This window comes from Lissotriton vulgaris, chromosome 5, assembly GCF_964263255.1.
Source record: "Lissotriton vulgaris chromosome 5, aLisVul1.2, whole genome shotgun sequence".
In the NCBI taxonomy this organism is placed as follows: domain Eukaryota; kingdom Metazoa; phylum Chordata; class Amphibia; order Caudata; family Salamandridae; genus Lissotriton; species Lissotriton vulgaris.
In genome coordinates, this window is record NC_141693.1 from 190,136,204 (window position 1) to 190,151,528 (window position 15,325).

Below are 15,325 nucleotides of genomic sequence, written 5' to 3' on the forward strand. Positions count from 1 at the left end.
AAGCCAGGCAGCTCCTGAACTTGTCCAAAGTCCGTTTGAAAAATCAAAATTAAAATACATTTCTAACAACATACCATTTTGGGTTCTCTGAAGATTTGACTGTCAATCATATCCCAGGCTCCATGGCCCAAAGACAGCATTCTCAGCAGGAGAAGCAGGTCTGGGCTTTCCTACAAAGTGGCAGGAAATGAAATGGTCAAACATGAAAAGAAACTCAAATATTTTTCTACAGCATAATGCATTGAGAGAGTAACACTAACTACTTTGCCAATTAAATTTAATACTTAAATTTCTTGCACACCCCCTCCTCCCTGAGCAATACACCGAAATATGGAAAATTTGATGAAATCCTGTCAAATCGATCATAAGCATGACTTGACCTCCGTTGTTCAAAATATCCTAGAGACCTTGCACAATACCCTGAACATACTGCATACCTGACATGCAGATCTTTTTTAAAATTCATTTGTTAAAACTTTGCATTAACCACAACACACATAACCAGCTATTTCTACATCAATTAGAAAGGAGGGTCCTATAGCGCAGGGTTCATCAAACTTGTTATGGCTCGGATGCCATTTTACTATATTAAGCCAGCAGTATCTTCAACATTATTGACTTTAGTTGCACTGACAAATGTTTCATCTAGCCGTACAAAGTAATCTTATCACAGTTTCCCACCAAAACCCATAGAGGTCCTAATCAACAATGATTTTGGGTAAAAGGTCTTCACATTATTGGGCGTTGATGGGGTGCAGCAGAAGCTCAACCTACAGGGATTCAGGACAGATGAAGAGGTGCGCCTGCTGCCTAGACAGAGGAAAAGAGTGGAAACATTTGACTTAAAACTGACGGTATTTCAACCACAGATTAAAAGAGCAGTGAAATACACAAACGGCCACAAAAGCAGAAGTGCATAGAGTAGTGGTGTTCTGAGGCAGTGGAAAGGGTTGCAAGGTAAACAGCTGGCTTGCGCATGGAATAGGAGAGAAGTAGAGTATAGGATTTCTTCGACCACTGAAACATTTGGCTGAATGCGATGCCCGGGCACTGTGGCAGTGAAAATCTCTATGCAGTAAGTTAAAGGTAAATGGTCATCCATACCCAGATGCTCACTGCTGAAAAAAATGAGAAAAGACTGACTATAATGAATATGGCAGCAATTTTAGAAGGGAGGAAATCCTAAGAATTGTAAAGGTACTCTACAAAAATTAACCCTGGTTGGAAATATTGACCGTCTTTTCAACAATTGCGTTTTAACCCCACACAAGGCCATGCTCACGAAATGGTCAGTTCTGGTGATAACGCTGGCGCACATATCTGTATTCCAGAAAGGGTAGAACAAGTGTCTGTGGCCCTTTCTATAATACCAACGTGCCCAGGGTGTGTCCAAAACGGGCACACATGCCTGTTGCGCCCCCTAGGTACTTTACATAATAAAGCCCCTGGTGGTGCTATTTGGGCACTTTGGATTTCTGGGGTGAGGACAAGCCCATCTAGCAGGTGCCCCATGGCTGGAATAATGTGTGCAGGACATAAGGCTCTCATTCATGGACTTATTTATGTGCCCTGCTGAGCAAGTCTGTAAAAATGTTGTCCACCCTCGGAGATGATCCGCAACGAGGTGGATGCTGTTACAGTGTGTGCAGTGCCACATCCACTGCACTAAGCAGGATAGATTTTGGAGAGGGAATGTTTGCCACCCTTCTTTTGAAAGCCTGTCAGGAGCTTTTGAATTTAATAAATGGTGGTCATGCTGTCCATCCTGATGAGGACTACCTTGCCCCCAAACGACTTGTAGGAAGACTTTGAGGGCTAGATAGATCGCAAGCACTTCCAGGTAACTGAAACCCTGTTGCCGAGGTCCCCTTGGACCACGATTTCACGGAGATGCACACCCAGTCCCATAAGCGAGGCTCCTGTTGTAATGGTTATCGGCAAAACTGGATTCAGGCTGAGGCATTTTTGCCTTCTGCTTGAGACCACTGAGTAGTAAGGTACACTTGGAGAAGACAAATGTGCGGCTTAGCATGAGGGGGAAAGGCAACACAGGAGGCCAAACTGAAACTAAACTGACTGGGCTGAAAAAGTTGATGCTGGAAGGCCAGTGTTCTTTGCTGGTTGGGTTAGGCTTTGTGTAAGACTGCATACAGAAAGGACCATAGAAAGGGATGTATTTGTAGTGGTTGTAGGTGGGACTTGACTGGGTTTATGGTTACTCCCAAGCTCTGAATTAAGGACAACACTGTGTGAGTGTGTGCTAGACTGCATCCTGCTACTGCTCTTGATCAGTCAATTGTCAAGGTAGAGAAAGATATGAATGTCCTTCCTTCGCAGATGTGCTGTCACCTCTGCTATGCACTTGGTAAACAACCTTAGAGCTGTAGTAACTTCAAAAGGGAGTACTTTGAACAGGTAGTGCTGTCCTCTTACCCCAAAGAGAATTCACACAAGTTCAATCACTGTGGATAAGTCGTCCATGGTTAAATACATGGATGTAAAGAATAAGTTACTTTCCTTCAGTAACACATGGACCTCCAGTGGGGAAGATGATGATGGAGTCGCCCTCCCACTGGAGTGGCGTGGTCTTGCAGAGTCAGACTACGAGTGCTTGGAGGCTGCGACTGCTGAGGGCAGGGTGGCTGACGATTTGTTGCCTCCATTCCTAGGACAGAATGAACTGCGTCCACGTCCCTGCACAACTTGGGAAGTCTGCACAGGGCGGTGGCTGGGATAGGGAAGATGCGGATGCAACTCTCTTCCGTTGCCATGAAAGGTGCAAAAGCTAGACTTGCCATGAGGTGTAGAAGAGAGGCACAAGGATCTGGCCGTAGCACTTGGGTCCTTGAACTGCTCTAGAGTCGAGTCTGCCTTGTGCTCAAAAAAGACGGGATCCATCAAAAGGCATGTCCATCACATTAGACTGGACACTGCCCGAGAAGCCAGATGTTCTAAGCCAGGCGTTGTGCCATTAGGCCACCGTCGATGAAATAGCTCTGTCCAGCGAATCAATCGTGTCTAGGCCATACCTTATGGCAAATTTTGCTGCATCTCTCCCGCCCATAATTGCCTGGGAGAGCACAGCGCTGGCCTCCTCCTGGACTTGTGGCATCACTTGCACAACCGTCTCCCAAAGGGAGGGAGAGAAACGGTCCAATAAGCATGCGGTATTCACAGACCTTAATGCCGGGATGGAGCAAGGAATCATCTTCTTCCCAAGTGACTCCAGCCTCTGGGGTTCACTATCCGGAGGTGAATGCGCTCTGAGAGGTAGAAGTCTCCACCACCAAGCTTTCAGGGGTGGGGTGTTGTCTGAGGAACTTTGGGTCACCCAGAGCCGGGTGATGGCAGCGTGCAATTCACACATGCCTATTCACAGGAGCCCCTGTGCTAGGCTTGGACCATGTGCCATGAAGGACATCAGTCAGTGCCTCTTTGAAGGGCAATAGGGGTCAGAGGTGGAAGCCCCAGGCTGAAGCACTTCGGTAGGGAGATTAGTCTTGACCTGAACGGAGGGCAGCTCTAGTTCTAAGACCTTGGCCACCCTCTTAACCACCATGGCATAAGGTAGCCACAGGTGGGGGAGAGAGTATCTGGGGAGGTGCCCAGTCCACTGGTTTCCTCAAGTTCCCCATACCAGTCCATCTGCACTGCAGAGTCATCCTGGTGTTCCAAAGGGTCCATAGACCCCTCCCATTCTTCTCCCGAGCCTAAAACAACTTCAAAGTGTTCAGGTGACAACATAGAACGCCTGGGTTCAATCGGCATCGGAACTGTTGTCTAGGAACGCTGTAAAGACTCTGCGTTGCTGGGATAAGGCTGGGGCTGGCACCGCCGATGGACACCAGAGGCACCAAGTTCGGGGGAGGTTAAGATGGCACAACGGGTGTCGACCCAGATCCAATGGCGTTAAATCCAATGGCACCTCTTCGGACCCCGTGGGCCCGAGGGGCCTGCTGACAAACACGGTGCATGGCCTTGTAAAATTAATTAATTTGAGTGGGGGTCGCTCAGGCTCCTGGAAAGGGAGGGAGGCGCAAAGTTGACCCGGTCTTCATTAAGACGGAAAAACTTGCGAATTCGACAAAAAGTCGAAAAAAGGCCTGTTAAAAAGCAACATAGGGCCTGACGAGGCTCTAGTTGTGACATAACAAAATGCGTATGGATGGAACATGCATCAAGGCCTTTAACGCCGTGGAGAATCAAAAATTTCAGATTAGTAATTTGGTGTGCATTCTACCACTTTGGTACATATATTTACTTTTCGGCCACTGGATAGATTGCACCAACTTCAAAAATTAAGTATGCCGGAGTGTTAAAATTGTGTTAAAACTGCGTTAACAGCACTGGAGGCTCTTTTCGTTTAGAAGTTGATGTACAGAGAACACGATTAGGCATTTTCATAGTATCAGAATTGCACATGAGGTCGATTCTCATTATACTTGCATTGCCATTTACTTTTTTACGGTTATGTGTTTGTATGCATTTATTCATTGTTGCCAATTCATATTCATTTCATCTTATATTTATGTCTCTTGCATTTTATTTCATTGTAGAGCTTGTCTGCATATTCACTTTTTGCCACTATGCGTGCGGTTTGATTAGGTATTTAGTTTGTTTATGTTTTATTAGGAGAGGTTTTCACTGTTCACGGCACTCAACGTAAGGTGTGCTCATAGTCTTTTTTTCACGAGTATGGGCTGGTTGGGGGCACGTGAAGGTAATTAATTGCACAGGATATTTAAAGATACTGATTTTCACCTGGTTCCATTTGGTAATATCCACAAGGGGGATCGTAGGTCACTGGTCGGTTTATCGACAGTATGATACATGGCAGCTTTATACAGTTGGCCTCTGTCCATATCAATGCGGAATTGATGGACTGGTTCTCTCATGAGTCATAGGTGCACTCTGAGCTGAATATTTGGTAAGCAGATTTGCCCATGTTTCAATGTGTATTTTTGGTAGAGAAGTGTTTCATTTGAAAGCATGCAATCAAGTGTTCAATTATCACGAGTTTCACATTCACGTTATATGTTTACATAGCACACAACTATGGTAGCATTTTATTTTACTGGATTTCACACTGCTGTGTCACTTTTTATTTGGGGAGTTATATATACGCTTTTGGGTTGCTTTTAATTGGGGTTCAGCCCTCAATTGGTAGATTTTGGCGTGGATCATGAATGAGTGGTCAGGGGCAGGGGTGCAATTTCATTTTGATGTTAAAAAGTATTATTCATTGGCCGTGCTGATGGGTTATTTTTTTACCATCTTGTATTTTAGTTAATTCTGAGGAAGGGAATTATCCCGAAATGCATTGGATATAGTTTTGAGACTCTGTTTCATGAGAAAAGTTCAACCCACATGTGTTGCTGAGAAAAGCCTAGTTTGGCTTTTTATGAGGCATGAAAACGTTTGGAATAAAACATTGAGAACTTTTGGAACGAAAATTAAAATATGAATAATTGGTTGAAGATTTGGGATTTATTCATTCATTCATGTGGCTGTGCATCTAGTTTGGGGGACTTGACAAGGCTCCAGCTAGTGATATATACAGAAAAAGGTACAGACGTAGCATGCATCAAGGTCGCACGCCTTTAACGCCGTTGAGCTTCAAAAATGTCAGACGAGTAATTTGGAGTGCATTCTACCACTTCTAGAATGTATTTTTAATGTATGTACTGCTTTTAAGATATTTATGTATCGAAATAAAGCATATATCACTCACTCACTTCTAGTGTGCATATGGAATGCTAAAGCATCTTTCATCAGATACCAATTAGATACATCAAAAATCAACCATGCAAACTCTTTGGAATTATCAAAGAGCAGATCGGACCCGGCAATCACTTTATTATAAACCATTCCACAGAGATCTGTGAAGCTTTTGTGTTCTTTACTGAAAAGAAAATGTTAATAACAGAAAGACCAATCACCACAGACAACGAAAGAACAAGGGTCCCGACGCCCCCTCCATTGAAACAAGTGACAGAGAATGGACTTTATGCAGAGGCCAGGGTTTTACATCCGTCCTAGAATATTAATGCCAGGCGTAGTGGCTCCGTTAACGCTTGTTATGAATAATAATTTGAAGGCGAGCTTGAAGAGAGAAGGTAGGAAAGTTTAGTGGATTAAGCTTTCCATTGCATTTACTGATAACCTGGAAGTTAAACTTCTGAATCTGGCTCTGTGTTTCATCTTTAAGAGATTTGGAGCATAGGAGGGCTTTGTAGCCAAAGAGAGATTTGGCGGTGATAATGTCTTGTGATTGAGTGCCAAATGAGGAGTTGTTGCACTCAGTGTGTGAGGGAGTAAAAAGCTCTTTAAGTGACTGCGGCTCGAAGACCTTGGCTGGAGGTTTGGCAGTCTCAGAAACTTTTGATAGTGCCAACTGAAGCCCTAAGGCAACAGAGGCCAATGGTGGACCTAGTCTCTCCTCCAATGCTCTGGGTTGGATGTCTATGCGAGCAGTGCTCTGCCTTGGCTTAAGTTTTTTTAATTTGGACCTCCCCATGTAGTTTCTTGGGTCGAAGACAAACTCACGACCCTAGGCGCAACCTCAATGCAAGGGCTGTCTTTGGTGTTGGTCAGCATCCTCCTTGCTATGGTTGTCAGGATGCATGGATAGACTGCAAGTATCTGACTGAATATCTGCAATCCAACCTTTTGCCCTGACAGAGGCAATGAATCTGAGAAGAAGTTCTCCAGGTTGATCAAACATCCAGATTTTCAACAAGGGGCTCCAGAAAGAATGAAAACAATAAACTAAATAAATCTAGCTTTTCAAGAAGAGGAGGTACATGACATAGTCCTAAAGGCTGCAGCACTGAAGGGAGAACTGCTCTGTCCTCTTGGCTTCAGGTGACAAAATATGCAGGTTTTGAGAAAACAGGAGGGGAACCGTGGGGTTCCAGGCCGGCACCCTCTGAGACCTTGACAGAATGAGACCTTGGAGATTATCCAGATGCAGGCTGCTACTATGTGTCTGCAGAGACTTAAACAGGATGGAGTCATGGGAGGACAGTCGATCACTAGGGACTAGATTTATACATATCACTTAATGTGGGATTATGTTTAAAGTGCACCTGCTTACTTTTTTTCTTCTTCCAGAAAAAGCCCTTCTGCTAAAGCAATGGTCAATTCTAGAATGATGTGTTGTGATTGTACCCCAAACAGAAATAGGCCTGCAAAGGAAATTAGACACATTTAGAGACTACTGCAGGTGTAAAACAGTTGTGGTAAACGTGGATAAGAGTAGGGTGCTTTGCTCTGGGAAGAGAAAAAGTAAATGTAATTGCCACTTTGGTGCTGAGAAACTTGAATTAGTCAACAAATATAAGTATCTTGGAGTCTCGTTTGAGAGGTCCTTGCAATGGAAAATACATCTAGGGGCACTGTAAAGACCAGGGCTATGGCCTCGTTGAGTGGCTTGAAAAAATGTAATAGGGACTTCGGTAAATGTCATACAGACCAGTCCTAAAAGCTTATGTGGCACTGATCCCCCCGCAATGGCAATATGGGGCTGAGTTGCTATATGTGAGTGGCAAAAATGGGTGGAAAGCTGAGAAGGGGAAGTGCTTGAAGAATGTATTGTCACTCCCCAGCTCCGCCATGATCCAAGCAATAAGATTAGGAAGTGGTCTGATCTCATGGAACATATTGGCTGCAAAAGAGTTAATAAGATTCTGGGGAATACTGAGTCGGGAGGAAGTACAGAAGGTTCCTCAGTGGTGCAAGAATGAAATTCTGCAAAGTGAATTAACGTGAGCAAGAAACGTTAGGATTAAATTAAGGTCTGTCTGCAAAGATATGAAAGTAATGTTGCATCAACAGAATCTACAAACTGAAATCTCAAATAGTGAGTTAAATGCGTTAGAGAAAAATGTATCCTATGAATGCGACTATCACTACTTAAGTGGGAAGAAATCAGTACAATTTATGCTAAACTCTGGGCGGAACAAAGAGAGCTTCTCGTATGTTGATATGTTACCAAATCCTTTGTTAAGAAGTGAACTGCTGAGAGTAAGGGTTGGACTCAACCCCTGCAGGATATAGGTAATAGTGAAATCAGAAATGATTGATGTAGGAGGGAACTGTACTTGTGGGTTGAACACTAAATGTGATATTGTGCATGTTCTGTTGGAGTGCTTAAAGGTTAGACAACAACAGATACAGTTTTTACGCCCAATATGTATGAAATATGGAATTAAGACCCATGGGCACCTTGCAGAATTTTTAACTTATATGTGTTTTTTGGATATAGCATTTGCCATTGGGAGATTCATGAGGACAGTTAGAACTGTGATCACTGATTTAGTAATCATGATGTTTTATGAATTTTATGGGAATATATTGGATATTTTACTAGAAAGTAGATTTTTAAGTGGTAGATTTTGATAAGTTTTATTGTAGGATCTTGAATGTTATTTAGGCACTTGAAATTGTACATAGGACAACGGGCACAAATTGCTGCACTGTTTAAAGGCCAGTGGTGTAAATAAACATATTTTTGATTTAAAAAAAAAAGCAAAGTTATGACTACCCACTTTGTTCAAACCTTTCTTACTCAACTCCTTGGAGGTTCAGAGAAACACAAAATCAAACCTTTTTACAGTGATAAAGGTAGAGAGAGTAGGGAAAATCAATCTTGCTCCATTATGGTTTTAAATATGAGCCACAAATGTACTCAGAGCCCTCCATTTATTTGTCTCGACTTCCAAGAGGCCCATCTTCAGCGACAAGGGTCTTACTTTTAGACTTTGTTTTGAAACCTGACTTCTTTTTAGCACAAATCTATTCCAACTAACTTGGGAAGGGATCTTACGTCACTATGTGATCTTCCATGAAATTTAGGAACAACTGACAGCTCCGCCTACGAGAGGGAAGATGGAACACTTTGCCGGTGAAACTCGTTTTAAATGCACACCTAGCTGAATTTGGCACACTTTCAGTTTTTAAGAATGAACTCATGGTCTAAACTATCAAAATTAAGTCATGTAGAACATTGTGCAGCTTCAACTCCATGACACTAAAATTCCTGGATGACCTTGCTAAAATGAAGGACAAAACTTTGAAGTTAGTTCAGGATTCAACTCAGGACCATGAATAATTGGCTATATTTTTGGGATATTTCTCCAGTCCATATTATTTTTGTGCCAATGCCATTACATATCTCAGAGTTGTTACACCTTTTCAAGAAGTTTGAAAAACAGTTTTACTCACCTGAATTGCCCTTTGCCCTCCTATTCTTCCATTTGGCAACCACAAGAATAATCCTTTCATGCATTTAATAAGGTATCCAGAGAACTTTCAGTTTTTACTTCTTGTTGAAGAGAAGATAATCCTTCTCTGTTGCATCTCTGTGTTTTGTGGCATCCTATTTGACCCTTTGATCAGTTTCTAGTAATACCGGTGTAGCTTAATGTTCATTACCCAGTTCCCACCTGGCAAGGAATTCCCTATTGTATCCCCTCCCACGCCATTGGTGTTGTGGAGTAAAGGGTACTGTGACTGGGAAGTTGCTTCTTGGGAGATTGCTCGGTTAAATGGCACCCGAGGAGTGCTTGACTGGAATATGTCCCTGCCAGATGGTCTTCTGTGTAGTGTGGCACCTCTTTTAAAGGCAACTCAAACTTCCAATGAGCCTATTACTTTAGTTGTGTCATTAACATTTTTGATTTGTTGCAAGGCCTCATCTACTGCTGATCCTGTGAATGGTATGTTAGTGACAGATGCTGGGAATTCCTGCTTGAACCCCAAAACTCTGATCATGCTTACCTCCTCAGTGTTGTCTCAGTGCACATTTTTCTAACTACAGTGTTTGCAGCGTTGAGGGCAATCAGCAATGTGTTTGATATCTTCTTACCCTCCTGTATGACTTTTTTGCCCTCATCTGATATTGTTCTAGGAGATGCTGAATCAGATCTTCATTTTCCTCCAGTTGCTGGTGGCCACAGCAGTTGAGAAGTCCAAAAGAATTTGCAATCCTTCACTGGGTAGTAGCCATCTTTTCCATTTTTCTGCCTACTGTTACTACCATTTTACTTTCCATATCTAGAGGATAGGCCAATGGATTTGGAATTGTTCCCGATCTTTCCGGCTGTAGTGATGATTATAGAGTCAGTTGCTCCTGATAAAGCAGTGAATCTTACGACCAGAGCTTTTATTTCTTCTACACTCGAGGAGTCCTAGCCCTCGAAGAAGCAGGTTTGCAAAAGGTGTCTTCCTCTTGTCCAGGATGTTTGGGAGCATTGGTAAATTCAGGTTTTTCTTCTGCCGACATTAAGGTCTGCAATAGGAAGCAGGACCTTGCCTATTCCTGCTCAAACCGAACTTGGTATGCGTCTGAGGCTCACTGTAACAGCGATTCATATACTGCATGGCTACCAATTCACCTAGAGAAATCTTTAAAAATTTTAAATCTTTGGTCACCCCTCCTACCCCTATTGAAGACCCAGGACTTGCCCAGGCACGTTGTTAGGAACTTGCCAAATTCTTCCTCAACAAAGTAGCTACCATATACTCCTCTTTTCAGCATTCTCCCACTGGACCCCCCCCCCCTCCCCCCGGCTTCTCATATGGTCCAAATCCAACTTAATAAATTCCTTCCTATAGACCTCTCCACTACTCAGAGTCTCCTAAGGAACTTAAAATCAGGCTCCCCGAATGACCCTGCACCCCCTAACAAATTAAAACTGGTATCAGACACTGTGGCTCCAGTCATTCAGGAAGTGATCAATGCCTCGTTGACCTCAGGCCTGGTGCCGCCAACCTGGAAGCAGGCCAAGGTTAAGGTCCTGTTGAAAAAACCCAACCTTAATCCTGAAGATTGGGCAAACTATCGCCCCATCTCTCTTCTGCTCACTGTTAGTAAACTCACCGAGAAGTATGTCAATTCTTTGGTGGCTACCTTTCTTGAGGATAACAACCTCTTTCACACGACGCAGACAGGGTTTAGGAGAAATCAAGGCACCGAAACAGCGCTCATTGCAGTGGTTGAGGAGGCAAGGAAGATCGTAGACAGTGGGAATCATGCGGCCATACTATTATTAGATCTTAGCACGGCCTTCGACACTGTCAACCACTCCATTCTACTTCATAGGGTGGAGGAAGCCAGTGTCTCGGGCCGCGCACTACAGTGGTTGCAATCCTTTCTGGCTGATAGGACCTATGTGGTATTTGAAAATGAAGCCTCCTCCCCTCAAATGTGTCTTAACTGTGGTGTACCCCAGGGCTCATCCCTCAGCCCCACCTTATTTAATATCTATATGAGGCCGTTGGCTGAGGTGGTGCTTCCCTGGGGAATACAACTTGTTATATACGCAGATGACACACAACTGATCATCTCACTATCTACCAATGATGCCCCTTTTGAAAGACTCTCCAGCTGCCTCAATAAAGGTTAGGAATGGATGGATGAATCCTTCCTTAAACTTAACGGGTCAAAAACTGAGGTGATGATGCTGGGACATAAAGCACCTATCACAGTGGATGGTTGGTGGCCAGACAATCTGGGCCAACCACCAAACCTAAGGCCCAAATTAAGAGCCTTGGGGTATGGATTGACCCAGCTCTTAATTTTTCTGTGCAGGCCCTGAAGGTAGCTGCCACATGCTACGCACTTATGAGGCTTTTGAGGAAAATTATCGTTCTTCTCCCCTTTGAAGCCAGACGGATTCTAGTGCAGGCGTTGATTTTATCACGCCTTGACTATTCTAATGCACTTTATCTGGGCTCCCCCCAAGGGCCAATCAGGACACTGCAGACTGTTCAGAATTGTGCTGCACGTATGCTGCTGAACATTCCACGAAGAACATCTGCCAAACCTGCACTCCGCCAGTTGCACTGGCTTCCAGTGCAACAGAGGATCGAATTTAAAACCTTGGTGACGGTCCACAAAGTAATCCATAAAAAAGCACCCCTATTGATACAATCATTTTTTTGTCCTCACCTCCCTAGCCGGGAATTAAGATCCTCCAACAAGAACCTTCTCTCAATCCCTAAAATTAGAAAGGTGCGGATGGGTGGCCGACGCTTCTCCCTACAGGCTTCAAGACTCTGGAACAATCTGCCACTCGATCTGAGAATGGAAAGTAACCATCTTAGTTTCAGGAAGTCGTTGAAAACCCTGCTGTTGGTCTGAATTTGGTGAATGAACGTGTCCAAAGCGCTGGGATGCCTCCGGGTAGCCATGCGCGATACAAATACGTAATCATTCATTCATTCATCTCACGGGCAAGGTCATCTCACGGCGAAGGTCTTAAAGGGTATGAATCCACTGTCTCCTCTGGGGAATCTTCTTTGAGGCCCTGCCACACCTCTTCTTGTGCGCTCACGTCATCAAAGGCTATGTCTGTGGTATTGAGGAAATACAGGACCCATTTCAACAACTCCTTGAAGTATTTCTTCTTCTACAATCGGGCTGCCATTTTGGCCTACAGTAGAAGTTTCTTGCATTCTACCTACATTGATCAGCATCGAGGATTGGTGTCGATTCCTCTTCGGCATCATAGTTTCCTTTTCCTTTGACTCTCTCTCAGTCTACTTCCCTTCATCACCCTTCCATGTCCAGCCTACCTCTGAGGGTTTGCCTCCTGCAGTGTCCTTGGTCATGGACACATGGGGCTCTATTCTTTTCAACCCTTTGATTGCTGAGAGTTTTGGCATCAGGGGTGATCCTTGGAAGCTTGGAGTCCTTTTTAGTTGGCCTGGCCCTACCATGAGTGTGCATTGTGAACTGCTGGCATCTCTTGGTTTCGCCCTACCTCACCACATTTACTCTCTCAATGCTGATGACTCTTTCTTAGGTGTCAGAACCATCTCCTGGTGGAAATACAGTCTCCTCCGTGTTCTCCTCACCATCGCCGGGTCTTCCTATGTCCTTAAATGAAGTGCTGAGACTGCATCATAGCTTAATGTGTCTACTTTTGTTTCTCTCTAGCTTTCAAAGTTTTGGCTGAAAATCGTTCACAACAGTCAACGATGTGGTCTTTTGGTAGGCACAAGTTGCAAACTTCATGGCTATCTTTCTGTACACATTTTTGGTGGAACTGTGAACAAAATTTAAAGGGAGTATTCTCCATCTCCTCAGAAGGCCCAGTGTGCTTGGATACATAGTTGCCAAACATGTGATTGATTCTCTGCTGAAATCTTTTGATGGAAAACCAGTCACCACTGTGCTTCCCTCTGGTTTTCTTTGAGGTTTCAAACCAGTTCTATCCTTCTCTCACGGTTTCTCTTGTCGACCTATCAATATGCTTTCCAAACATTGGAGCTTCTCCGCCTTGCTTCCAGACCCAATGGCAGAAACAATAAGATAACAACCACACACAAAAGCTACTGGGGCATATGTCTGATATCATGAGGGGAAATCTGGTCACCAAATGGGTATCGATGACGCCCAGTAACAGCAGAAAAAAAAAAGATTAAGAAAAGATTTCTGGAAGTCCAGAAACATTTTTGTTGCAAAACCTGGAAATGAATAGCAACTTCACAATGTAGACGGCCACCTCAGTGCAAAGGATTCATTGCACAATATGCTATTCATGGAACAATGCACGATTCATCATAGCAATGTACCATAGCTGAACCTGGTTGCCTGGTTCCTAAATCCTTTCTGAATGAATACCTAAGTATCATGCAAGACGTGGAAGAACTTTTGGGCCCGATTTAGAGTTCAGTGGATGGGTTAGTCTGTTACAAGTATGACGGATATCCCGTCAGCCGTATCAAGTGTGCATTATATCCAAATGGCACTCATAATACGGCAGATAGGATATGCACCAAGTCTGTGACTGAGCAACCTTTCCACTGGACTCAAAATCAGGTCCTCTGTCTTTGGAGCAATGACTGATCCAGTGATCCACACAACTGTCAAGAAAAAAACAATACTAACCTACTGGTCAAATCCAGCCTACCCTTTACTACGATAAAGTGTACAATATTGTTATCATAGCATGCAATCCCAAACATCCGTATGATTAGGGAATTCCTGGGAGGCCTCAAGACTGTATTTAAGCCAACTAGAAGGCCATCTCATTCATGGGAAAGATTAACACTGGGTTAAATAAATAGAACTTCTCTTTACAACACCGCACAATGCCATACTTTAATAACTTTCATAAAAATCTGCTTGCATTGTGGAATTTATATTTTCTTGCACAGTGCCTGGATACTTTCCCGGGTGACTATCCATGCTCTACAAATTCACATAACATAACTTGGCAGGTAGGTACAGACGTTATGCTTCAATGAATCAAGTACTGATATTCACAGAAATAAGGTGGTCTTAAGGATCCACCTTCCGATCATTCCTAAAACATGTTAAATTTCCACTTAAATAGGGCATGTTGTTGCAATCATCCTTTCCAACTTATGCAGCTGAAAGAGTGTGTCATATTCTAGACGTGAAGTGTGAATTCAAATTCAGGCAGTAGTAAAGACGATCTCATCAGTTTATAAACTGTGGTCAAATCTACACAGGGATGGCGCCTGCTTAAGATTCTGTAGCCAGCTGAATGGTATTCTAAATAGCACATTCATCAGAAGACAGACAACTCTGCTGGGAAGAACCAGAACTCATTCTGGTAAAAGGGAAGAATGCACCCATCACAACCCTGCTTAGGCACCTACAGAGTTATGTCATCTGAAGAACTACTTGGAGACCAGTTCAGAAATTTGGTGAATACCGCTGTCCAGATTCTCACTTCATGATGCTCAAGTTGGTCAAGAATCTGCGATTCATTTCTTTGGGTAAAACATTACATATAACTGACATCCTAGTTTGTTTCCTTTTCCTAACGAATATGCTACTTACCAGTATGCATCTGTTCTTGGCATGTAGGGCTGCTGACATTCATATCTGTGCATAGATCACCGCCTAGTGTTGGATCCGGATGATTGCACATTGTTGTCCTGGAAGAGTCTTCGAAGTATCACGAGATAGGTGGCTCCTCCCCTGGACTACAGTGCGCATGGGCATCGACTCCATCCTCAGATTGTTTTTCGCCATTGTGGCAAAGATGAGTCTAACACTGTAAGTGATGACCATGCTAAGAGTAATTGTGAGTGCTGCAGCGGCTACAGGCGCCGGGGAGGAGGGCGCCCTACATGCCAAGAACAGATGCATACTGGTAAGTAGCATATTCGGTTCGAGGCATGTGGGCTGCTGAATTCATATCTGTGCATAGCAGTCCCTCCATTAGCGGTGGCCGCCTGTGCCAGCTGCAGCAGTTTGAAAAAGTGTTTTTGGAACGGCCTGCCCTACAGCTGCCTTCTGTTTGGAGTGCACATCTACGCAGTAGTGTTTTGTAAATGTGTGTGT

The 15,325-nt window shown here is 43.7% G+C and overlaps 1 protein-coding gene across 1 annotated transcript in view; it reads right to left on the reverse strand.

Annotated features, from left to right (window-relative positions):
- Positions 1 to 15,325, reverse strand: part of NELFB (negative elongation factor complex member B) — a 253,623-nt gene that overhangs the window by 67,992 nt on the left and 170,306 nt on the right. The window contains exon 8 of the mRNA XM_086921137.1: positions 75 to 170. Within this exon, the coding sequence (XP_086777263.1) occupies positions 75 to 170 (96 nt within the window). The remainder of the gene's footprint in view (positions 1 to 74; positions 171 to 15,325) is intronic.